Source organism: Oculina patagonica, chromosome 12, assembly GCF_052425735.1.
Source record: "Oculina patagonica isolate OP01 chromosome 12, crgOcupat, whole genome shotgun sequence".
In the NCBI taxonomy this organism is placed as follows: Eukaryota; Metazoa; Cnidaria; class Anthozoa; order Scleractinia; family Oculinidae; genus Oculina; species Oculina patagonica.
Genome location: NC_135769.1, coordinates 26,519,775 through 26,546,490, shown reverse-complemented (window position 1 = coordinate 26,546,490; position 26,716 = coordinate 26,519,775). Strand labels below are relative to the sequence as shown.

The 26,716-nt window shown below is 39.0% G+C and overlaps 2 protein-coding genes across 2 annotated transcripts in view; both read left to right on the top strand.

The window, feature by feature from the left end:
- Positions 1 to 1,668: 1,668 nt before the first annotated feature.
- On the top strand, positions 1,669 to 4,153 carry LOC144631267 (uncharacterized). The gene is made up of 5 exons (XM_078489659.1): positions 1,669 to 2,077; positions 2,166 to 2,383; positions 2,639 to 2,729; positions 2,855 to 2,980; positions 3,277 to 4,153. Exons 2-5 carry the CDS (start codon positions 2,189 to 2,191, stop codon positions 3,798 to 3,800), a joined length of 936 nt encoding a protein of 311 aa, XP_078345785.1. The 5' UTR covers positions 1,669 to 2,077; positions 2,166 to 2,188; the 3' UTR covers positions 3,801 to 4,153.
- Positions 4,154 to 17,179: 13,026 nt separating this feature from the next.
- LOC144633880 (structural maintenance of chromosomes flexible hinge domain-containing protein 1-like) overlaps positions 17,180 to 26,716 on the top strand; it is a 30,042-nt gene continuing 20,505 nt past the window's right edge. The window contains exons 1-7 of the mRNA XM_078492787.1: positions 17,180 to 17,373; positions 19,079 to 19,238; positions 20,537 to 20,626; positions 21,395 to 21,506; positions 22,012 to 22,121; positions 24,128 to 24,301; positions 25,799 to 25,879. Of these exons, the coding sequence (XP_078348913.1) occupies positions 19,116 to 19,238; positions 20,537 to 20,626; positions 21,395 to 21,506; positions 22,012 to 22,121; positions 24,128 to 24,301; positions 25,799 to 25,879 (690 nt within the window). The 5' untranslated portion in view covers positions 17,180 to 17,373; positions 19,079 to 19,115. The remainder of the gene's footprint in view (positions 17,374 to 19,078; positions 19,239 to 20,536; positions 20,627 to 21,394; positions 21,507 to 22,011; positions 22,122 to 24,127; positions 24,302 to 25,798; positions 25,880 to 26,716) is intronic.

The following is a 26,716-nucleotide window of genomic DNA, read 5'->3' as shown; positions in this document are numbered from 1 at the left end:
TGCCCGCGGCATGGAGGTTTAGTCTACGGTAGCTCCCCTTCTGTGAATTATTTTAATTGCGCTGTTGTTAAGGAATTAATCAAGTCTTAAGGCCTGGCTAAACTTGTAAACATTGTCGCAGAAACATTGTTGCGGAGGCAACTGATATCTCCCAGTTTAGCCGCGCGGGAAACATAAGTTACGAAAACAAATTTTGCCTCTCGGAGACAAGAAATGCAATAGGTTTTCTTTTCTGTAAAAGACGCAATGCTATAAGTTTAGCTTTTAGTCCCATTTCCTCGGCAGTAAACAGATTTCCCGCCTTCAGAACATCCCGTGCAGAACTTAAATATATCATTTTTTCCTTAGCAACAAATGGATAAAACCAACTAAGGATAACAAACCGTTGCCAACCAATCTAGTTAAATATTTATAAAAGCTTTTCGCATACGAAATTTAACCATATTAAAACCTCTATGCCTTTTTATAAGTATTGTTTTTAAACGCCATAAAATAACTGTGAACAAAATATGTGAAGAGCTAGTGTTCAATTTAGACAACACAACACAAAATCCATAAACGGGAAGTTCTTTAAACCTTTACAGCAGAATGGAAACAGCTACCGGTCCAGGTTTTCGACGATAAAACCCAAAAAATTCTGTTTCGGATATTGATATAAGATTGCAAACCTAACAGTTTTAAGTTGAACGAACTAATTTGGCTTATCCCTGTAATTCATAGCAGTTTTTTGTTAATTTATTCTTGTCACTAAATAGTTTGTTCCTAGCAGGTGCAATTACTCTGTGAGCCCCCTTAATAAAACGCGAAACGTAGATGGATCGTTGAAAAAATTAAAATTATCCTGCTTGGGTTTCTATCTAGTAACAGTACAGAGCCCAGTGTTGATGTTCGATGGTGCGCAAAATGCACTAGGCTACGTTTTTTTTTCGTACGGGAATCATCTTCTTTGGCGCGACGGAGGTCTGAGCAGACATGAGAGTTTAGTTGGCATAACGATTTTCGCTCCGACTATTCAAACCATTTCTTTCCTATTCAGCAACTATCATATTTCCCAAGTCTGGAATATAATGTCCTATTGTTAAATTTCACACTGAAAAGATATGAACAGAAATATTTGACGGTTTAAATAGCTTGCCAACTGGAATAGTGGCAAAAATGGCACCCGGTGTTCTAACAAGTTTGTTTTATTTTACCTTCGTCAGTTTTTGTGTGATGCCGATCGCGAATTATTTGCTCGCGGCATGGAGGTTTAGTCTACGGTAGCTTCCCCTCTGTGAGTTCTTTTAATTGCGCTGTTGTTAAGGAATTAATCAAGTCTTAAAGCCTGGCTAAACTTGTAAACATTGTTGCAGAAACATTGTTGCGGAGGCAAATATCTCCCAGTTTAGCCGCGCGGGAAACATAAGTTACGAAAACAAATTTTGCCTCTCGGAGACAAGAAAATATTCATGCCTCAAGTTAAAAAACATTTTTTCTTCCCGGACATGTCATTCCGTTCCTTAATTAAGGCTGCAGTTTCTATTTTAACAGCTTTCTACGGTGAAAAGAATAAAATTGTTTTGACGATCTCTGTTAGAACGAAAACACACATGACAATTAAACGAAAAAAAATTGCCTCGAATTTCTGACGCTGATCACATGAACGAATTGAACGGACTGCGGCTTTCTAAAGTTCGGAACTTTGTCTATTGCGTCTGGTCATTGTTTGGGTTAAATAATTGTATTATTTACAAAAGAGCCGAGCTCCTTGATATTGCAGATTCAAAATACAAAAGCCAAGGTAAAGGCTTGATAAGACTAATTGAAAGTGTTAACTATCAATTATGAATGAACACTCCTTGGCATAAATGTTTATCCGCTCTGGTTCAAACAGACGAAGGCGGTGAATCGAGGATGGATGCGCTCCACCCCGTTTAGTACTAGGTAAAGTTTTTAACGACAAACTACAACACAATCAACCCAATAGCCGGGTTGTTGCTGACAAAGTTGGCCATTCTGAGTGTCAACATTCTCCTGGTAGTCTTATTTGTGATAGCAAACAAAGACTTTTGTGGAAGCGTTTTTGAAACTCAAGTCGGTAAGTAAATTTGCAAACTAACACGTCCTGCTTTCCTTGTATTTACTCTGTTTACATGGGTAAAACTTTTTTTCTTTTCTCTTTTTAGACCATGTCTTAGTTGGTCACGTCATGAGCAAGGTTGCTGTTGTTGACGAGTTTGAATGTTATCTAAAATGCCTCGGAAATAACAGTTGCAAGTCGTTCAACGTTCGTGCCGATGGTAACAATGCAAAACGCCTTTGTGATCTGAACAACAAAACCCGACAGACGAAGCCAGGACATTTTAAATGGAAGAAAGGATCTACATACTATGGCTCTGTTCAGGTTTGGTTAAAAAGCGAACATTAACATATTTCAATTTAGCTTACTTTTAGCTGCTGTTCACCAGGAAAAAGCTGTATCGAGCAAGGTGTTATTCCGTTTGCAATGCCAAATATCTATATGATATTGATAAATTGTGAACTAAATAGGATACGAGAATAAACAAACTAATAATGTTTCCTTAATTGATGTAACCACCAAATGCAAGTGTATAGCGAATAGTTTTCTTTCCTTGATATTTCATTGAAACCCATCCAGGTCTCATGCATGGATGTCGCAGGTGAGCGGAATGAACAAACAAAGAATGGGCAGTGTCATCCGGGATACAAGGGTGAAAAATGTGAAAAACGTGAGCAGTGAAACTTTGTCCTTCCACTATCTTACTTAGTGCGACAACGCAATTTAAATTGATTGGGGGCGCTTCGTGTTGGGCGTAATAAATTTTAAAACACTACGTTTTATTTTCTTTTGCAGCTATAAGAGATTCCTGTAAGGACATACGGGACTCTGGAGACTCCAAAGGAGACGGGGAGTACTGGATCGACCCTGAGAAGAGTGGAAAGCCTTTAAATGTCTTCTGTGACATGACAACTGACGGAGGTAAGTTAAGAATTCTGTTATGAATGTAAATTGTTTAACCTCAACCTGAAAGGAATAAACAAAATGCAAAACACCTATAACTTTCGCAGAAACTGCCTCCGTCGTACAATTTTGAGGATTTTCCTCGAGCATCCTCTGTCATAAAATGACACGTAAAATATTTTGTGCTTTTTCTGCACTTCTACGTGTGAATGTTTAACATACTGATGTTCCTTTTTTTGTGATAAAAGCGTTTATGTTACTTTCCTAGCTGCCTTTGTTTTATCCCTTGATATCTAAACATTGTCTTATTTCAGGAGGCTGGCTTCTCGTCTCCAACCTTGTGATTGACAGCCCATCCTCTCCACAGTTGTCAGTAGAGACGTCATACCGTGGAATCAGCAACTATCACAACAACAAGACGTTTCTGACGAAGAGTGCCATGAATGAGCTGAGAACCCACTTGCCTTTCACTCAACTGAGATTCCACTGCAGTAAACAACAGGGACGTACCTTCCACGTGACCACGGTCGCTAACAGCACTGGTGAAGCTGTAGTCCAGTACTTCAGCGGTCAGACGGATGTCGAACCCGACGCCTGTGGCTCCTTTGTCAGGATGGAGAATGACAACTCATTTTTAGCTGGACAGTGCAACAAGTGGTATGATAACACTGGCAAATGGGGCGCCCACAGGGATGAAGATAGGTTGTACTATATCGCTGCCTATGTCCATGGCTTATATCACTGGTGGCTGACTCCAGGTGGCAACATGTGGTGCGATGACTATCATCATGATCATGGAGCGTCTACTGGTGATTTCTGGAAAGTTTTTGTTCGTTAAGAAAACAACAAAAAAATGCCTCAAACACTGTGTTTTTGACAGATTTGTAGCGTCAGCACGCCAGCCTGCATATTAGACAGCATTTAAATTAATTCCGCTTTTTGCCTGAATAGAACATGTTACATTTATGTATTAAAGTCCGTGATTTCGCGTGAATTGATAATGAAATCGTGAGACGAGAAAAAAAGTAATTTGACTGTTTTTTGTAGTATGTTTGTCCAAGCTCGGTTTTATTTAACTTTCTTGGATTATCAACGCACAGGAAAAAAGCTCAGGACTGTTTAGAAAACTGAAAACAACGTACAGGCAAATGTTATCCACGCTTTGTAAAAATAAAGTCACTTTTTCCCGCAGTTATTGTTGTATTTGCTTTCTCACGGCTGATAAGCAGCAGTTTGAAGCTATACATCTGTTGGCAGCAAATTGCTCTTCGAAATAGCATCATATTTCGCGCTTTGTTTTATTTTTACTGAAGTATTGGGCTGGAACAAACCCAGGATAAAAAGTAAGAGAAGCTACACTGTATGTGCAAGACATCAAATCCACCTTGCATGGGGTGGCGGGTCCGTAATGTCTCGTTAGCTGGTTTCTTAGCAAATGCGTATCTTATTAAAGGAGAAGTTCATTCCAGAGCGAAAAGGTACTACAAAGATATGTCACTCACCAAAATTTCAGCTTCCAAAGAGTATTCAAACCCTATGAAATCCTTATCTGAAGTAGTCCAAAAAATTGAGGACCGGCCGCCGCCATCTTGGAGTAACTTAGCAGCCTAGCAATGTATGCGTGACGTCAAAGAGCTTAAACGAGCTACGTCATGGACAAGCCATCTTTAAAAAACTGGCAAGTTTTTTCAAGTTTGTCGTTCGTAATCCGTCTTAATCTTCGTCAGTCGAAACCATCCTTTGTTGTTTTTCTTCATCACATAACTATTATTTTGAGGTTTTCTTCAATTTGGAAGTAATCAGAAAAATGACTTAAAATATCGTAACGTAATCATTGCTTCTTTAACTTTTACTATCTCTTGGAGCCCAGTCTGTGCAAAATCATGCTGCACAAAATGGCATTTCGAAAAACAATCTAATACAAAATAAGCAAGGAGTGTCAAGTATTTAAACAATGTTTAACGCAACTTGCTGCCAAACTTCAGGCTGAGCTCTTTGACGTCACACATACATTGCCTGGCTGCTAAGTTACTCCAAGATGGCGACGGCCGGTTCTTGATTTTCGTACTACTTTGGACAAGGATTTCATATGGTTTGAATACTCTTTGGAAGCTAAAATTTTGGTGACTAACATATCTTGGAATCACCTTTTTTTGTTGGCGTGAGGAAAAAAAGGCAATTCCTTTTCACTATAAATCTGCTTATTAGTAAATTCCCAAAAGGCCTCTACCAAAAAAAAATCAACTGGCATGTTATATATAATTTTGTACCAGCAAAATATCACAGCTTATCATTTGCTAACACGAAACTTTCACTCGCCAAACACATGAAATGTATGATACAGGAAATGTATGATACCGTATAAAGAACAACTATGTAGAGCCAGAAAGAGTATAGTGACGCCGGATTTGTCCCAGTCCCCCACGACTCTCGCCCTTTTTCCCGAAAAAACGATGTCAAAAAAGACGACTGGGGGCGAGTCAGGTGGGAAGTGGGATCCATTGCCCGGGCGGAGAACCTGCTGCCTAGGTTAGAGCTGTCGATCAGACCTCGAACGCGGTCAAACGATAGAAATTTGCAAAAACAACAACAAACAAATAAGAAAAGTACTTCAAAGATAAGGTTATAGGGCTTTCCACAAGTTGCTCGGCAACATTATGGCAACTTTTCAAATTTCGAGCAACTTTTTCCCCTTTGAGCAACTTTTTTCCTTTCGAGCAACTTGTTGCTTTTTGAGCAGTTTCTAGACCGAAGATCTACAAAGATTGCCCGAGTGTTGATCGAAAGCCATACGAACATTTCCAAAGATTAACGAAGTTTGCCGAAGATTTTCGAGGAACATCCAAAGACGTTTCGACTTTCGACTCATTTCGCATAAAAACATTACAAAATTAGTCAGCAAACATGACGTCATCGATATCTCACGATTTTTCTCCGTGAAATAAATCCACATTTTTGCATTAAAATGTTATTTAGATACTTCGATTGCAGTGAAATTGCATGAAACTGCTTATAAATCTTACCTTCAAAGAGAAATTAGCATATATTTGGAGAAATTTTCTTGATAAAAAGCAGCGTTTTGGATTTTTTGGGCAACTTTCGAGCAACGTTTTTAATCAAAAGCACCTTTTTAATGTGTTCAGCGTCGGAAGTTCGAGGCAATTTTTTTCGTTTAATTGTCATGTGTGCTTTCGTTCCAACAGAAATCTGGGGGTTTCTTGTCTTGGCTTGTGTTCCCACTTTTTTATATCATTCACCTGTTTGCGTTATTTTTCTTTTCGTCGTCTGGCTCGCGCTTTGACGAGTATGAATTTTAAACAACTAGTTACTGTTGTCACAAGGCCAATTAGTAAGACTTGTCTGGACCATATCTTTACTAATTACCCTCAGCGAATCAGCTCCGTCCTTGCACACACGTGTGGCCTTTCGGACCACCTTCCGGTATTTGCTGTAAGAAAGTATGCACGCAAAAATGGAGGTCCGCCCAAGAGCATTCACACAATACGTTACCGTGACATGAAAGGACTTGACATGGAAAAGTTTAATCAGTCAATTCAAGAAGCCCCCTGGGACGCTGTATTTGTTTTTGAGGATATTGATGATGTAGTTCACGCATGGGAGCAAACGTTCAACACCGTACTTGAATCGCATTGTCCCTGGCGCGAAAAACGAGTCAAACGTGAAACACAGTCTCCCTGGATGTCCAAGTCAGTCCTTAAACAGCTACACTCAAGGGATCATTTACTGAAGGTGGCGCGGCGCACGAACAGTCCAGATGATTGGGCAAATTATCGTTTAGCCAGGAACAAAGCAGTTTTCTCTTTACGGGAAGCCAAGCGTGAGTTCTATTCAAAGTCTCTTGAGGAAAACAGGAACAATGCGAGCGCGATCTGGAAGTGCATTAAAACGCTGACGGGCGCTAGCAAAAACAACTGCGGGATAACAAAGCTCGAAATCGGCGAACGTGTTGTTGAAGATTCCAAGGACATCTCGGAACAGTTTAATACGTATTTCTCAACGATTGCCGATAAACTGAGGAGTACTATGGCTCAGGCACCTTTTAGTCTTTCGAAACTGTTGAGCTATGTGGAATCACGGAAAGACCCGGATGTTGTATTCTCGGCTCCTCAAATAACTAGTACACAGGTTGCTCGCATAATAATGAAGATAAACCCAAACAAGGCTTCTGGAGTTGACAAGATTAGTGCTCGTGTATTGCGAATTCCTGCTATTGCACCGAGTATAGCCAAGTTGACTAATTTATCATTGTCTAGCGGAACGTTCCCCCAAAGGTGAAAGCTAGCTAAGGTCACTCCGCTATTCAAGAAGGGTGATCGAACTGATCCAAGCAACTTCCGTCCTATCTCGATTCTCCCAGTCTTGTCCAAGGTCATTGAGCGGCACATGCACGATTCTTTGTATACTTATCTGAATGACAACAACCTTCTCTACTCCAGGCAATCTGGCTTCCGGAAACATCATAATACTGAAATAGCTCTGATCAAGATAGTGGATGAACTACTATTCAATCTCGACAATGATAAGGTGTCGGGTATGGTACTTGTGGACTATACCAAGGCATTTGACATGGTGGACCATGAACTGCTACTACGGAAGTTAGAGGTGTATGGGGTTATTAACAAAGAGCTAGTGTGGTGCCATTCATATCTCTCTAATAGGCAACAGGTGGTACAAGTGGGCGGTGAAGTTTCTTCGGAAATGCATATGGCTTACGGGGTTCCACAAGGATCTATACTAGGACCGCTATTCTTCCTATTGTTCATAAACGATTTGCCACTACACGTTTCAACTCAAGTAGACCTATACGCTGATGACACCACTGTCTGTGCCGCAGCTGACGTCGCCAATCTGCATCTTCTCAATGACTCTCTCAATACGTCGGTAGGGGAGATTGAGTCCTGGGCGAACGCGAACAAGCTTTTGTTAAACGAGAAGAAGACGAAGGTCTTGATGATCACTGGCAATCGCCTTGCTCCCAAGACAGGTGTTGAACTGTGCGTTAAGGCGGGAAACGGCGCCACAGCATTAGATAATGTATCAAGTGCAACATTACTTGGACTTGACATAGATAGCAAACTTTCGTTTAACGAACATGTAGAAAAGACATGTAAAAAAGTGGCCTCCCGTATTGCAATTCTTAGAAAAATAAGATCGTTTTTGCCGTTAGCACAACGCAAACAATACTATAACGCCTTAATACAACCTATTATAAATTATGGTAGCATAGTATGGTCGGTGTGCAACAAAGAATGTCTAAACAGAATTCTTAAACTACAGAAGCGCGCAGCCAGAGTCATTCTCTTTGCAGAACCACGTGCATCATCTGTGGAACTTTTAAATAGACTGGGATGGATCCCAGTACACGAACAATGTAATATAAACAAATGCGCGCTAGTCCACAAACGGATCTATGGAAACGTCCCTACCTTTTTAAGCGACCAACTTGTGTTAAATAGCCAAGCAAACAAAAGAAGCACTCGCTACGCTTATTTTAACTTGCGCTGCCCGAAATTCAGAAGGGAGACAGAAGGCGGGCGCACTTTTTCTGTTTCTGCCACCCGCCTTTGGAATGCTCTCCCTATCTCAAAAAGGCGAATCTAACAGCCGAAGCCCTTTAAAGAATCTCTCAGAGATCGGGTGTTTTCGGAGCAGCAGCTTTTACATCATTTTATTGTATAGTTTTAACTTTTTAGCTTCATATATCGTTTACTATTATGCATATTATATACATAATATTTTTTTTTTTTTTTTTTTTTCGTATTCAATTTTCAATGTATATAGTGTTTTTATAATATTCTAGTGTAATTTTTAGGGAGGGCCACAGGTTTGTTAGCTTTGCTATTTAGTGTTACCCTCATTTTAAATAAAGTCTTAAAAAAAAAAAAAAAAAAAATTTAAATGAAGGAAAATGTATGAAAAAAATAATGACAGGAAATCAACATCACTAGCATAATTACATCTTCCGGTAGTTTTACTTCATCTGCTCAAGTCAGAATCGATAAGGTCAAATTTATAATGAAGATGAAGTATTCAACATGACACGAGCATGGGACAAAGAAAAAATCTGAGTCCCCGACGGGAATCGAACCCATGGCCTCCCAGATACCGGTTGGGCGCTCTTACCAACTGAGCTACAAGAGACTCGTTGTGAGCTAGGCCATTTACTAGGTTGATATGTGACATGCGTCCTGTATACTGCTAGGATCAGCAATGTCGAAATCATCAAGTTTGTAGTAAAAAATAAAGATGGTAAATTTTAAGCTCGGTAATAAATAATGAAGATGAAGTATTCAACATGACACGAGCATGGGACAAAGAAAAAATCTGAGTCCCCGACGGGAATCGAACCCATGGCCTCCCAGATACCGACATGGGACATATCAACCTAGTAAATGGCCCAGCTCACAACGAGTCTCTTGTAGCTCAGTTGGTTAGAACGCCCAACCGGTATCTGGGAGGCCATGGGTTTGATTCCCGTCGGGGACTCAGATTTTTTCTTTGACCCATGCTCGTGTCATGTTGAATACTTCATCTTCATTGTCAAATTTATAGTTCATAAAGATCTGTTGTTTAGTTCTTCTGTTAGATGTGGTGCTTTTATTCCTCAGCATTTACTTATCGCTACTAAGATCTTTGTCAAGTTTTTTTTTATCGCCAATAGACGCCTTTTAGACCATATCAGTAATTCCTAATTTTCCTTTATCAACATCAAAACATGATTTAATTTCTGCACCGTGGAAAGCTGTCAAAATAGAAACTGCCTTGATAGGGCACGGAAGAAGTTATAGAACAGCTGCTGCTTTCCAGACTCAATACTTCAACACTTAATAGAGAAATATAGAACTGTACTAAGAAAACAAAATACTCGAAAGGCCTTGCTAAACTGGGAAACATTGTTCAAGAAACCTTGTTCCTTGTCATGTTTCCTAGGTGGCTAAATTGACGGGAAGCAAGGAAAATGTTTTGCTGCCCGGCTGGCTAAACAAAGAAACAATGTTCCGGGAACAAAGTGTCACGCATGCGTATAAACTAGTCAACATTGCTTCCATGGTGGCTAAACTGGGCAACATGCATTTCTGAAGCAAAATTTGTGTCCGGGAAGCAAAAATGTTTTTTTAACTTAAGGCATAAACATTTTCTTGTTTCCGAGAAGCAAAATTTGTTTCCGCAACATATGTTTCCCGCGCGGCTAAACTGGGAAACATTTGCCTCCGCAACAATGTTTCTCCAACAATGTTTCCAAGTTTAGCCAGGCCTTAAGACTTGATTAATTCCCTAACAACAGCGCAATTAAAAGAATTCACAGAGGGGAAGCTACCGTAGACTAAACCTCCATGCCGCGAGCAAATAATTCGCGATCGGCATCACACAAATACTGACGAAGGTAAATTTAAACAAACTTGTTTTAACACCGGGTGCCATGTCCGCCACTATTCCAGTTGGCCTTTCTGTTCATATCTTTTCAGTGTGAAATTAAACTGTAGGACATTTTATTCCAAACATGGGAAAATATTTAGTTGCTGAATAGGAAAGAAATGGTTTGAATAATCTGACTTAAAATTGTAATGCCAACTAAACATCTATGCCTACTCAGACCACTCGCCAAAAAAGCCCCTGCCCGTACTGAAATTAAAAAAAAAAAACAGAAAACAAAACAACGCAGCCTAGTGCATTTCTCGCACCATCGAACATCAACACAGGGCTCTGTACTGTTACTAGATAGAAACCCAAGCAAGATGATTTTAATGTTTTTCAACGATCCATCTACATTTTTCGTGTTTTTTTTTTAATTCAGGGGGCTCACAGAGAAACTGCACCTGCTATAAACAAACTATTTAATGACAAGAATAAATTAACAAAAAAACAACCATAAATTACAGAAATAAGCCAACTTAGTTCGTTCAACTTAGTTTGAAATATTAGAATATTATATCGTTATCTGAAACAGAATTCTTAAGGTTTTATCATCGTGCCCTAGACCTTTTTTTTAATGGAAAAAAAAACCGGCGGTTGTTTCCATTCCGCTGTAAAAGTTAAAAGAACTTCCCGTTTATGGATTTTGTGTTGTGTTGTGGCAGTGCTGTCTATATTTATACTAGCTCATATATTTTTAATTTACAGTTATCTTATGGCGTAAAAAAGACTTCTTAGAAAGGCATCGAGGTTTTATTATTGTTAAATTCCGTATGCAAAAAGCTTTTAACTAGATTGGCTCAGGTTGGCAACGGTTTGTTATCTTTAGTTGGTTTTATCCATTCGTTGCTAAGGGAAAAAAATATTTTTATCAGGCATTCATCACTTATCAGGCGTATATAAATATACGCCTAAAACAATTATTGTATGTTCTGAATGTGGGAGATATGTTTAACGTCGAGGAAATGGGACTTAAAGCTAAACTCATAGTATTGCATCTTTTGCAGAAAAGAAAACCTATCACATATCATTAGCCATTGACTACAAAGGTCTACAAAACGCGCCAAAAGCCGACGCGTTGAAGGACCATGGTCTTTGTACCAGTTGCGATGCCTTTACTTTCAGCTGCAGAAAATTTTATTGATAATCCGAGGTAATAAAGTGGAAAAAGCTTTTAAAAGCATACCCAAGCTAGTATGATGGGATGAAGGGACCAAGACAATCTACGAACCTATCCTGGATAAAAAAAAAACTTGGTCTTCTCTAGCATTGCATTGACTCCTTCCGAACTGAAAAATCGTCAGGCAAACAAACCCACAAAAGAAGATGAGAAAAACAAACACGAAGAATGGCCGTGACCCCATTTTCCAATGTTATACTCGCCATTTATCGCAAACACCTGCTAATCTATTCTACGTCTGACCGCTGAAGTACACAACTGCAGCTTCACCAGTTCTGTTAGCGACCGTGGTCACGTGGAACGTACGTCCCTATTCTTTACTGCAGTGGAATCTCAGTTGAGTGAAAGACAAGTGCGTTCTTGTCTCCATCGAAGTTTCATTTTGAGCGATAAATCCGTGCATTTTCTTTACGCCGACACGAACCGAGTGCACGAACCGAGACCTCACAAATGAACCCTAGTTCTACCCTTGACCGCGGTCAAACTTTTCAGGCAGTTTTTCTTTGTATTTCAGGGAATTTCGTTTATATTGAAATGGAAGTATGAGCAAGGATAGATAAAATAGTTCCATTACTTAAATAACCGGGTATTTTTACTTTTAATTAAATGCTTGGCATCCGATTGGGCAAATTGCTTTGAGAAATGGCGCCGTCAAGTCTGCAATTCTCAATTTTTAAACACTTAGAACTTTTTTTTAGTAAAGTTCCAAAATATTTAGTAAACCATCACAATACTGGTAAAGTATTGAACTTTGAACAGTGAAAATTAGAACCTTATCTAGGGCTTTCCACAAGTTTCTCGAAATTTTTAAAAAAGTTGCTCGAAAATTCTGAAAAAGGTGCTCGAAAGCCTGCTCCAAAAAGTCCAAAAGTTGCTTTTGATTAAAAAAGTTGCTCGAAAGTTGCCCAAAAAATCCAAAACGCTGCGTTTTATCAAGAAAATGTCTCCATATATATGCTAATTTCCCTTTGAAGGTAAGATTTATAAGCAGTTTCATGCAATTTCACTGCAATCGAAGTATCTAAATAACATTTTAATGCAAAAATGTGGATTTATTTCACGGAGAAAAATCGTGAAGATATCGATGACGTCATTTTTGCTGACTAGTTTTGCAATGTTATTTTTTTATATGCGAAATGAGTCGAAAGTCGAAATGTCTTTGGATGTTTCTCGAAAATCTTTGGCAAACTTCGTTAATCTTCGGAAATGTTCGTATGGCTTTTGATCAACACTCGGGCAATCTTCGTAGATCTTCGGTCTAGAAATTGCTTTAAAAAGCAACATGTGGCTCGAAAAGAAAAAAGTTGCTCAAAGGGGAAAAAGTTGCTCGAAATTTGAAAAGTTGCCAAAAAAGTTGACAATCAAGATATTTTCTTTTTTTGGGAGACTTTAAAATATGATTTGTGCAACCTCTCTTACTTATATCATGTTTTTTTTTCCTGTCAAAGACGACGCTTATTTTTCCGATTTCCCAGTAAACATTTGGATGGCATCGTTTATGCTTTATACTTTTCATGGGACAACGATTCTTCAATCAATTATATGTACTAATTCCTTAAGATCTTTACGCGATTTTAATTTGTCAAAATCGGCTTTGTTCTTGGTTTAGCTCGATAAATGTTCAAAGGTTAAAGGTTGATCGTTCTAACTTGTGTTTCCTCAGGTTCTGTACCAAACAACGATATCTATATTGATTTTAACTTCATCAAACTGCATGATATATTCTTTCAGGCAAAGTGACTGAAATCAGCCCAGGTTCGTACAAAAAGGAGCTCTATAGAAAGAGGGGTCTAAGAAACTCTTATGTAGGCATAGTGGGGGGTGGGGGGGGGGGTCAGTGTAATCCTCCTCCGGAGAATTTAATTCCTTAAAATATTATTAAAATTATGGGACACTCTAAAAGGCTTGATTCCAGTAATATAGCTCAAAGTTTTTGAAAGCCATTTTTGGACATCATATCGGTTAAAGCGACTTTGTCGCGGGTTTTAACAGATTTTTGAACAGCCAAATTTTATATATTTATGTCGTAGGAAACCTAAAAATAATGGTCCATTTTTTTTAACAATTGATATATTCGAGCACTTAAACTGCAAACATGTGCGCTTGACTGCAGATGGCTCGGATGGAAATGGATTGCAACTTGAAAAAGTGAGGCTAACGTTTTCAGGTTGTTTCCGTGCGTCTTAAAAAAAAAAATCGATATTTTTTGCCGAAGTTTGATTTCTATCCCCAAATTAAGGTAATTTCTTCCTATAGATAATATCAAAGATAATGTTTTTCATGGGTTAAGTTGCCTACCACTAATTTCAGAACAGTTTAGACCAAAAATCTGCGAAATCCCCCGTGATATAGTCCCTTCAATGCAAAACTAGATACCGCCAGAACTCTGAAAGTGAAGGGGAACGCGCCCAGCCGCCCCCCCCCCTCCCCTCCGTCTATCACTGACGTCAAAAGCCATTACAATTTGCGCGGCATCCTTTGAAGAAAATGCATTCTACGATACCATCTGGACTTACGTCATTTACACTGCATTATAAGAATCGACAAGGAGGTTATTCTTACGATGAAGAGTCGCGTTAAAATAAGGTAAGATTTTTGATTACCATTTTACTCTGACTCTCCTATAATACTAGCAATGAAATGGATTCAAAATTTTGTGGACCGGGCTTTGACTACATTGTCCTACATTGGCAAAGGAGCGAGTAACGATATTCTAATTTACCGGTAATATATCTTTGCCTTTAATTAATTTACCAAAGCTTGACCAGGTCCCGATTTACGCTTAGTGTGATCAACCATAATGATTACATCGAATGGGTCAAATTAGTTATGATAAGACTACTTCAGCAAGCTCTCAGTCAAGTGCGTAAAAAAGGCGAAAATTTGAGCGCCAGCAAATGACAAGGAAAGAAGGTCTTTTTTCTTCGCCAAAGCTCACCTTTTTTGTGTTTTGAACGTTTGGCGAAGAGCCTGAACCCCGAACTTATATATGATCACTGTAAAAAGCTGTTTTGTCCCTGGGCCAGTGGAAAGTAAATTTTAACTCATTATTTTTCCTTGATGTGGAGGGTAAGTAGTCAAAAAAAAATCGATGACTTTGCTGGTCACTGTTCCATCCAAAACAAATCTCAGCGTTACCATGGCAATCTATAAAACCCGATCAATGACGAGAATCGATGGTCGCGATGTTCCGTATCTGTATCGATTTTTATTGATTATCATCGGCTGTTGTAGTGAACCACAGATTGTCACTTGGTGTTATTGATGGAGATACGAAGATGCTGGTTACAAATGGTCAGCAACAAGGAGAAGTGAGGGCCCTGGGAACGTACCTTATTGATACTTATTTTCGCGGGACTTAATTTTCGCGATTTTCAAAAAATCACGAATTTTCAAACGTTTTCTATTGTATTTCTATGTTAACCCTTTACCCCCTAAAGCAAATGGCCTTTTTTCGTAAATTAAAAAGTATAAACCAGATATCTATGTGTGAGACTCCATTTGAAAGGTATTGATCAGGAAATTCCATAAAATACTTAAGCAAATAAAAAGAGTGTTATAGCTTTTAAAAGAAATGAGTTAAAACGTTGAAAAGAAAAATATTCAAAAAGTTGTTTATCTCCGTAAATTTTAGGTATACCCCTAAACTATATCTTATTGTGCAGCTCTCAGTTTAGTGGTTAATTTCAGTTATATTGCATACCACAAATGTATCAGGCAAAAACGTTTCAAAAGTTATAGGGGTGGTCAATCAAGTCACAACTAGGGGGGAGGTACAATTTTATGCTTTCAAAATGCAGATCTTGCCAAGACAATTTTTGTGCGAACATTTCAAATCAATTGGACAAATATTGACCAAGTTATGACATTATGTGCTATTTGGCATTCTTAGGGGTTAAAGGGTTAATTTCGTATTTTTGGCCAAATCGCGAAAATTAAGTCCCGCGAAACCCCTTTTCGCGAAATTAAGTTCCCGCGAAAATAAGTAACAATAAGGTAACCAACCTCGTTCGAGAGAGAGAGAGAGCCCTGGGAACAAGGTTGAGAAACCAAATTGATTGCAAGGCTGGTACAATCAATTTGGTTTTATAAGCACTTAGAGTGACGTCTGGTACGAGCATTTCTAAAACAAGAGATCCGGCAGCAGACAAGCCAAGCAGTTTTCTTCGTTGCGTGGTCCCCTGCATCCAAACTGTTTTTTTTTTTAAGGTTGGGACGTTATGCACCTATCGGCCGGACATAGGTCGGGCATTTGAACTTAGCTGAGACTTTCTCTTCAAATGCCATCCTCGGAGACCCAGGGGCAGTTAGTGGAGCGAAACGAAGGAAAACCGGGTAGAAATCGTAGCGACGAAAGTTTTCAATAACGGCACGAAAACTTTCGTCGCTACGATTTCTACCCGGTTTTCCTTCGTTTCGCCCCACTAACTGCCCCTGGGTCTCCGAGGATGTTCAAATGCCCAACCCCAGAGAATTTGTGAATGTTCAAAACAGTCACTTAACTTCAAAGAAATACTGTAAGAAAGACCATTAAAATGGTCAAAAGTCCCTGACTATGCCCGGCCTCCCCTCCCCCAGCGACTTAACATTGATAGGTGCATGCATAACTTGATTGAAATCCGACAGATTACTTTCTTGTGCTCCGAGCTAAAGGTACTTAATTAAAATTCAACAAATGGTAAGACACAGTGCAACATTCCGTTCCACACCTGTCAGAGTGCGCGCAAAAATGGGAGGTCATACAGTGCAACTTAGAAACTGGGCGCAACGTAGACTTGCCCCAAGTCGCTCGTTTTTTCTTTGCATCTATAGTTACTTAAATAAAATTGCTTTGAAATCGAGCGAGAAAGACCACTTGAGTAAAATCACCTTTGAAATCGTGCGAGAGAGATCGCGCGGGATTCATTTCTGTGAACGGGCGCGCGAAGGAAAACAAACACTAAGAAAAAGCTCGGAACGATCCTCCGCCATTTTGTTTCTCATGCCCGCGCGCACCCTCCGTTTCCGTATCCAGCGGTCTCCTGCTTATCTGACGAGCGACTTGGAGCAAGTCCATATACGCAACGTTGTTGCGTTTTGTTGTTAGTCTTGTAGCATTTAAAGAAGCGATCTATAAAAATCAATCGAGATGCTTTTCATTTAGACCTAGAGAGAATCAGAGTGAAAACCACAAGATATAACGTGTTGAAACACGACCACTTCTCAGATTTCTAAAGACACTGACTGTTCGTTCTCGCGGCTTCGACGCTCACCCCAAACGTGAGCTAGCCCAGCCCGGCCAAATTTACGAAATTTAAATTAAACCTTGTGCCTTGCTGAAACGACCATTCTTTCTAAGGTTTGACTCTGTAATAACTGCTCTGCTCTGTGATTACTACTTCCAGGAGTATTATTAAAAGCCCACTGTCTACCTTTGTTTATTTATTCCCCACCAAGTACCTAGTCTCCAGGTTTCGCGCGGTCGCTTTTTTAAGTATGCCCTCAGGCATACCTACTGAACCCACAGAATTCCGGTAGCTGTAAGTGCTGAGCACACAGAACTAAATTTTAGTTGGACAATCTTTAGCTTTTTGTAAGGTGAAGATACTGTATTGATCGCCCGGTCGGGCCGGCCGGGGACAGCTGTTTTCTTTGTAAACAGTGCGAACGACCAGGCGCGGTTGCAAGGCCGCTTTGACAGAAGATGATCTCGGTTTCGCCTATCACGCGTTAACACATATACTCTCCTTTGACACTCTGTTTGGGCCTTTTGGTTTCTGTTTGCAGTGTCGTTGAGTTGAGCCTCCATTATAACAAAGTAAGTATTTCATTTTAGTTTAGTTGCGGGCTGCATTCCTTCGAAAATGGCTCGCGCGCAGCCAGCTCACTTTAAAACTTTGCACGGATCGGACACTGTTTATCTTTTCAGCGTGCATAATGTCGATCTGCCGATAAAACTTACAACGTTTTAATAGAGACTCGAACAGCTGATTATGGGCAGTGCAAATTTGCTTTTAATTTTGCACAGAGCCATAACGACGGCTGTTAAAATTCTCGGTAGAACGCAATGCACTCTTTTAAAATTGTGCAACGAAACTTGACTTCTCGGATAGATCGTAAACTTCACGCCTGGACGCTAGATGGAGAATTGAATAGATGTGTTGTTAACATTTTCAAGTGCTAAGTCTGGTCATTTTTGTTGCTTGGACTACAGACAAAAAGGTTGCAATTTTCATTCTTTAACGCTTACTACAGTAGCCTTGCGTTTCTAGTTTTAGGAAATCGCTCCTTCGTTAGTTCCAGGAAATGTTCATTTCCGATCGATCTCTTGCGGTGCATCTGTCAAACATCTTGTCACTTCCCTTTCTTTGCAAATTTACTGTTCAACTAATACTCTACCTAGACCCAGATTTCGTTTTATAATAAGACTTTCGTTGTAATTTTGAGCTAATGTAAGTTACATAATCTATAAACGACGCGTGGCATAAAGTGAGCATCGATTTAACAAACAAGGTTGACTAGACAGTCAGGTTACTAAGATTCAAAGAGGTGAGAAAATTATTCGAGAAAAAGCGGTAAACTTCTGTGTGGACTTAAGAACACTTTCCGAGAAATACATGTAGTTAGCAATTGTCATATATATCATTAGTAATATTATATGTTTACAGATAGGCTTAAAGTTTTGTAGCTGAGAGCCAAAGGTTTTCCTTTAGTTAATTATCAGAGTGCAAAGAACAGACATGTCACTTTTGAATATGCAAAATTTGTCGTGTGCATGTGAATAAAATATTATATCTAACCTTGCTCATTTGCACTTTTATGCCATAGCAACATGACATAAAATAATATAAAACCTCCATTTCGATGTCTTATAATTATATGATCTGATTAAGATCAAAGCACAATTTTTCTCCATTCAGATGGCTGATAGAACACTTGTCTGCTCAGGTTCTGTCTTCATCACCTTGGAAGCAAATGACATGGCTATTATCTTTAATAGAATATATATAAGAAAATTGAAATGGAGGTTTTATTTTTTAAAAACGGTCTGTGCCATTTCTGTGAATTAATTTGAAATTGTCTGTATATTTAATATATAAACAGATACAGGCTATCACATGATTTCAAGTTTTAATGTGGAATATAAAATCATAAGCTGCTAGACGTGCCAAACTTCCAAGTTTATTTATCCTTAGTGGTTATTTGGCCACCGACTGCTCAAGTTTGGTCGCCAGTAGAAATATTGTTCGCTAAATTAAGCTTACACTTTCAATCCTTCCTATCAATTTTAGTTGCCATGCTGACGACTTTGAATCCAATTTAGTCGCCAGCTCGAAAATTTTAGTCGCCATGGCGACTAAAATGGTCTTACCTTGGTGGGCTGCATGCATGTAGGTCCTGTCAAAATCTGCCATTGGTGTTGAGCTTGTTTGGAAACAACTTTTATTAGTAACCTGTTGTCATCTTTACACAAAAACTCAAATCAGTCAATATATATTTACATGTACATTTTTTTAATCCAGGAAGTGGGGTATTTGCCCCCAGGCTGGTGGAGGTTCCATGGCTCAGGTGAATGTTTTACTTTCTTGTGGAAATGACGACAAGACACTGAAGATTGAGAAAGACTGCACCTTTGATGAGTTTAGAGTTCAAGTGAAGTCTCTGTTTCCTCATTTACCAGAGGTTAGTTAGGGCCAGTTAAAAGGGCTATGTCACACAAATTTAGGCAATTTCGGCACTGACCAACTGGTCATAGATTTAACTGTTCAAAATATCATAATAACGGCTTAAAACTGTAGAATAACTCAAAACAAACACAGAAAGGCCATAACTAAAGGGGGCAGGGGAGCAGGGATGGCGCAGTGGTGAGAGCGCTCGCCTCCCACCAATGTGGCCCGGGTTCGAAACCGGCCCGGTACCATATGTGGGTTGAGTTTGTTGTTGGTTCTCGTCCTTGCTCCGAGGGTTTTTCTCCGGGTTCTCCGGTTTTCCTCCCTCCACAAAAACCAACACTTCCAAATTCCAATTCGATCTGGAATCAGTGGGATCAAGAAGAGCCACCTAGTGGAAGATCCCACTGTAAATTCCCATTTATTATTTTTTTTTTATTTATGAGCAAAATTTGAGAAGATTGAAATGGATTGCCTTCAGGTAAACTTGAAAAACGTCAGCCTGACTTTTTTCGAGTTTATATCAATTTGTACGTGAGTGTCATTTACAATGCTGGAAAATCATCCTTATTTGTTATGTGGCCATGATTTTGCCAACAAATGAATTTTGCTGTTGACTACCAATTTGAAGTTTACAGCTCTTAATTAATAAATTAAATAGAATTACATGTACCTAAATTACCGTGACCTAGCCCCTTTAATACATTGTGCTACAGCACTGTATTTTTGTGTTCAACTCAAATGGTGTACAACTTAAGCACAACTGTAGCTTAACTGTTCATCTAGCAAACTGTTTGTGTTTTTAAGAAGTCATGGTATAAAAACTCTCTGGTTATTGACCAAGTGTGAGGTCAAGATGGCAGGATATTGGCCTTTTTTGTGTGTTTATGCTGAGGTCTGTAAACACGCAAAAAAGGATTAATATCATCTTGATAGGACAAGCTTGGTCAATAAAGGGTTAATGATAATTATATGGGCATAAAGTCATGCATTAAGAACTGATTTATGGGAAAATCATTGGTAATCCCGAGCAGGCAAGATAGACCTACATTATATTGCCCACTCGAGTAGCAAATCACAAATTATGCAGCATTTACGTGATCTTGCCCAGTCTTGGAGCCAGCCATATAATAAATAGTGTTTATTATTATAGGCTTTTGTCTGAATGTTTACTGTAACAATTAGGTTTGTATTTTAGTAAAGTTTTGCAAGCAAGGTGTTGTAGATTTTGTGACTTACCAGTAATATATCTGTCAAATGTGGAAGATGTTTGCTGTACACTCTGATCTTTTGCCTTTTTCTCTTGTTAAGCATTTCACGATAAGTGATGGAGACTTCAATGAACTGGATGCAGGAAATTTTCATCAAGTTAAAGACAGCAGACTTGAAACATGGTGTCTGGTGAGGGACAATGTCTCTTTAAAAAATAATATATTGAACAGAAATTTTTTAGCATTATGCTTTGTTAGATTTCACCATGTTTGAAGCAGTACGCGATAAAATGGCCATGAAGGTGGCAATAACATCATTTTTGCGTGACATCATTATCATTTCTATGTAGCTACTTACAGTACGGCAAAGTACCAGTTGAGGGCAAAGTCCTGTTTCCAAAAATTGTCTGCTTCCACTGTTTTCATGAAAGAAGTTGCTAAGCAAAGTGCCATCCTCAGTGGAGGGGGGTGGATAATGGGGATACTAGTCGTCTTGCTTAGGGGTGTAAAGTACAGATTTTGGTCTCACTTAGGGTGTTCAGGACAGAATGCCAATATTTAAACTGCCAAGGTCTCATTAAGGGTTGGCTTGAAGTGATAAAAACATGGTCATACTGTGTCTGAAGCATACCGGCGCCTTTCGTATGGGAGTTCCCCCCCCCCCCCCCCAAGACACACTGGCCAGAAAATTCTCAAAGTACTTGGAAGTGCTTATTTTTTATTGGATGATATGAATTGGATGCAGTTTGAGTGCTTTCGTGAATGAATGGCAATTGTTCCCATCTGATTGAATGACCAAAGGATTGTGTTTAACTGGAGCTAATAAAGATCCTCACCACTTTGAAACAAGCTCGTTTCTTGGAAGCTGATCTACCCTTGTCAAAATACGGTATACCAGAAATGTGAAGTAGCTTTTTTTGTAAGCTAAGGTTAATTATTTATATTTTTGCCTTGGCAGGTGCGTGGCTCAAAAGAAGAAGCCTTTACACTGGACAAGCCACATTCTGAACTGATGCGCTATGATGTGCACCCAAATGCACTCACCCAAAGTGGCAATTACCATTTTAGTGGTAAGAAGAACACTGGTTATGTTACAGGAAGATTGCTACATGTACTAACTACCTCTACCCATTTTTGTTGCAACTTAATTTTGCGAAAATGAAAGAGATAACTTTTGTAACTCCATCATACAACACAAGAAGCTGCGTACCTGTTGTTGTTAAAGTGTATCTCCGCATTGAGTAGACTTTAATTTTATGATTTTGCAGAAAAATGTTGTCAAACGGAACTGTGGAAATTTTTTTTGTTTCTCAGAATTTTAAAGCCATATTTTATAATGGTATTGAACAGAACCTTAACAAAGTAGAACTTCAAATGGATAAACATGTTTGTTTGCTACAAAGGTGAACATTGTACATTGATCATCATCATCATCATCATCATCATCGTCACATCCTTTTTTTTAAACGCGATCAGATTTTAAGCACAATGCTTGTGTGCAATTACAACACTGGTCATGAGTATTATGATATGTCTTCTTTGTGTTCTATTATCATTCTGTTTCTTTTTTTGCAGCCAGTTACCAAGCATTTTGTGAATTCATTGACAACAGCATACAAGCCACAAGTACCAACAACTGTAAAGACATGGAAAGAACAATAGACATACATATCTTCCTTAGAGATGTAAGCAGTTAGCTACCTACCGTAGTCTGATGACCTAATGTTAATGTATGTTTTTAATAGTTGTCATGCACTTACTGTACATGTAGCTTTGAGATAGTTAGTTTCAAGGCACACGATTTTCAGAACAAGCCAGTGACTGCCAGAGTTCTGGTGGTTACTTGATTATACAGGGCTGCAAATAACAGTCGTTCATTGAACATTGGCCGACCAAAATTTGCTTATGTCCGGTCGACGCAATCCCAAGTGTGGTCGTACATGATGTCCCCAGGGGGGTACTCCGGCTTGTAAATGACGGGGATGATCGAAGGATTTTTTTGGGTTTGAAATTTTTGATTCAGGGATTTTTTTGGGTTGGAAAATTTGGCAAGTATTTTTTTGGGTGACTTGATTTAAATAGGGGATTTTTTTGGGTATTAAAAACGTACTTAATGGCCTTGGCGTATTTATGGTATGATGAATAAACAAACACAATTTTTTTATGGTTTTCTTTGTGTTTGACAAGGGATTTTTTTTTTTTTTGTGGGGGGGGGGGTATTTTTGGTCCAGGGATTTTTTTGGGTAATGTCGGAAGACATAGGGATTTTTTTGGGTCCTGAGTTTTGCCACCATTCCATCATCCCCGTCATTTACAAGCCGGAGTACCCCCCTGGGATGATGTCCGGACAATTTTTTGATCGTAAATCATTTTATGACAGTGATGAATAAAAATCCGTCCGACCACAATTTTGTTTTGTCTGACCAAGATAGTGTCTTAGTAGGACATATGTCCTTTCAAGTGAAAAAATTACTTGCAGCCCTGATTATATGTTGCTGGTTAGGCCTGGTTCACACTAGTGACATAACGACATGGACGTAACAACATAAAGAAAAGTTCAGTTCTTTCCTTATGTCGTTATGCTTATGTTATAATGTGAACCAACTATGTCGTTATGTTATGTTCACACTGGTGACATAAAACATCAATGTGAGGTGTTTTTTGCATTTGCGTGACCTTCCCGTAATGTTGTTATGTTGCTAGTGTGAACCATGCCTTACTCTGGTCATAGCAATCAGCTCACGACAAACAAGCTCAACATTGTTGCAGCCGCCTACTCTTCCAGTGGCTGACACCTACTTCAAAACATTTTGAAACCCCTGCAGGCATACCAAGTCTCAAACAGAGGAAACAAATATTTCAAATAAACATAACATGGTTAAAAATCCCAACTGGCAGGAGGCAGACTAGTGGGATATTTACACAGCATGATCAAGGAGTTACATAAAAGTATACTTGATCCCAATTGCGTTAATATAAATTAGCCTTAGGCTAATAAAATTTGTTGCTTATGATCTTGAATTAAACATTCAAGGTGATTTCCAGCTGGGGTAAGAGTGTTACCCTGTCCGAGGTAGAAAGCTTTGTGCACACTAAAAGCTTTTGTTAGCAACCAGCCTCTTTTGTGGTCTCTTACAAGAGCTTATTCTTGTAAATGACCAGCTCTTAGTTACTACAATTTTTGACTGTTATTGTCATCAGATGAAAGAAAACCTATAGTATATTACAGTCTTGCCAAGTGAAGTGTACCCGTGAAGAGTACATTTATTTAATGAATTGATTATTTAAAATTTGAATCTGTCTTCAAGAATGAATAAGTGCTGCTCAATGTTCGAGTCAGAATTTAGTTTCTGATCACAGCCACTTCAGAATAAATATTAACACTATAAAAACATGACGTTTCGGCGATGACATGTCACCATTATCACAGTCACCCAACTTGAAGTAAACAAAAGGTGAGATTGAATTTGTCTTACCATCTGTTGCATCTAATAAGCGTGAGCACGTACGGCCTGTGATCAGAAACTAAACTTTTATTCAAAAATTGATCGGTGCTAATTACCTATTTTTGAAATTGACTAACCGATTAAAATTGCAAATAATCAATTAATTAATGTTCTCAAGGGGGTCCGCTTCATCTTGCACAACTGTAAGAGTATTAAGTACTAGCTTTATTTTGCTTTGCTTCTAGAAATTGGTGGCTATATTTGACAATGGAGAAGGTATGACATACGAGGGATTGAAAGCGTTTGCCACATACTTTTTGTCGCAAGCTGATCGTGGCCTGGAAAAAGAGGAAGTAGATCTCATTCCTGCTTACTTGGATGGTGCTATATCCAAGTTTGGTGTTGGAGCTACACAAGCAGTAAGTACTGTGACCCTACCATCTGTAGGCCTTATGATAAACAGTTGAATCCCGATAACTCGAACCTCCCGCTAACTCAAACCTTTTTCGTTTTCCCTTCAGGTCATTTTCTCACTGATCAAAACTATAACAAAATCTTCGAACGCGATTGGTTATTAGCAGCCTGATTTGAGCATTAATAGGACAGTGTACGCGTCATGCTTGTAATTGGACAGTGTAATAGGACAGTTTACGCGTCATGCCTGTGTAATTGGACAGTACGCGTCATTTTGCGCGCGCTGTTGTTGTGCATTTGTTGAGTAGACTGTCATGTTTCAGAATTCATAAAGACGTTTAACTATTTAGCCAAAGGTTAGTTTCTTTCTCAAATTTTGTTATAGTTTTGATTAATTGGTAACAGGACTTCGTGTCGTCCAATTCTGTCTGTAATCATACTCGTGTTAAACAAATCAGACTCCCGCTTCGCGGTCGTCCGATTTTGTTAATCACTCATATGATTACAGACCGAATTGGACTTCACTCAGTCCTATTACCATTATTAATTTTACCCTCCATAACTCAAACTCTCGATATCTGGAACCTTGTACGTGATTTCCCTTGAAGGTTCGAGTTATTAGGATTCAACTGTACAGTCAACTCTAACTGTAACGGACACCTTCGGGACCACAACTTGGTGTCTGTAATAGAGAAAGTCCATCATAGCGAGAGTTATTGTAAGTAATTCTTATTACTCCGGGACTTCAATTCCTGTCTGCTATAACAGTGTGTCTGTAATATCGAGGTGTCCACAAGGCAGGAGTTAACTGTACTGATAATTTTAATTGTAGTGAGAGCTGCCCATAGGTGTTGATTATGAAGCCAAGAGCGCAAGAGGGAACTAGAATTTATCACCAGTGCATGCAGGAGGCACTGTTGTCATAATTTTTTGTGCATGGATTAGATGTGCCTTGGATTGATTTGTGTTCTCAAAGAATCACTGAACTCCCAAGTTATCTACCCAAACATTACATTAGTGAGAAGCAGGGACAGCGCTGTGGTGAGAGGGCTTGCCTCCCACCGATGTGGCCCGGGTTCAATTCTGGCCAGGTGCCACTTGTGGATTGAGTTCTTGTTGATTCTCACCTTGCTTCAAGGGTATTTCTCCGGTTTTCCTCCATCCTGAAAAAACAACATTTCCAAATTCCAGTTGATCTAAATAGAGGACCTTATTGAAAAAACAGTTGGAACTGATGTGTGTGTGGCTTCCTTGCTTAATATAGCAATTTACATATAATTTGTATAATACAAGGAGACAAAATCCCTTTGACTTAATCCATGTACTTGTAATCTTGTAGAAAAGTCTGGAAGATCACAAAACGTACAAACTAAGTTGCTGATTGATTTCAATATTCCTTCACTTAATCAGTACTGTTCATATTATATTTGTCTGTATAGTTGAGTTTCATAGAAGAGGATTAGCATAATTAGCATTAACATGGACCATTTTTTGCATTGTAGGGTTTCTATCTTGGAGACAGGATTAAAGTGATAACCAAGAGAGAGGAATGCCCATATGTCACTGAGATCTCAATCTCCAAGGTACTGATGTGGACACACTTTATTCATAAAAACACAGACGCAAAGTTTTCTGTGGCCATGCAGCTTGTTTCATGTGATCTGTATTCTGGTCAATATTATTAACCCAGGGTGGGTACTCCGGCTTGTAAATGACGGGGATGATCGAATGGAGGCAAAACTCAGGACCCAAAAAATCCCTAAGTCTTCCGACATTACCCAAAAAAATCCCTGGACCAAATATAACCCCAAAAAAATCCCTTGTCAAATTACCCCTAAATTACCAGGAGGGGAAATAATATAACACAAAGAAAACCATAATAAATTGAACGCTTGTGTTTGTTTATTCATCATACCATAAATACGCCAAGGCCGCGCCAAGGTACTTTAGTTCGTTTTTAATACCCAAAAAAATCTCCTATTTAAATCATATCACCCAAAAAAATACTTGCCAAATTTTCCAACCCAAAAACATCCCGGAATCAAAAATTTCAAACCCAAAAAAATCCTTCGATCATCCTTGTCATTTACAAGCCGGAGTACCCCCCCCCCCCCCCTGGGATTATTAAACACGTCAAATTTATCCCATTTTTGCATTTCTGAACTACATGTAGGCTGTAATTGAGATGCTTCAACTTTTAAGCAAGGGTATTTGTACTCGTCCTTATTGGAATGCTTAAAGGAGAAAGTCACTCTAGAATGACCATTTATTTTCTTTACGCCAATAAAAAGTTTACACAAAGATATGTTATTCACAAAAATTTCAGCCTCCAACGTTCGCTATAACCCTTCAAAATCTTTCCCAAAACTCGACAACTCACTGAACGCCACCATATTGGAGCTGGTAATGTATGCGTGACG

Bases quoted from the DNA above. Each gene is read 5' to 3' on its own strand.
- LOC144631267 (XM_078489659.1), top strand. From the start codon at position 2,189: ATGAGCAAGGTTGCTGTTGTTGACGAGTTTGAATGTTATCTAAAATGC. The intron at 2,384-2,638 runs GTTTGGTTAAAA...AAACCCATCCAG, and splicing joins CATACTATGGCTCTGTTCAG to GTCTCATGCATGGATGTCGC. The intron at 2,981-3,276 runs GTAAGTTAAGAA...GTCTTATTTCAG, and splicing joins TGACATGACAACTGACGGAG to GAGGCTGGCTTCTCGTCTCC.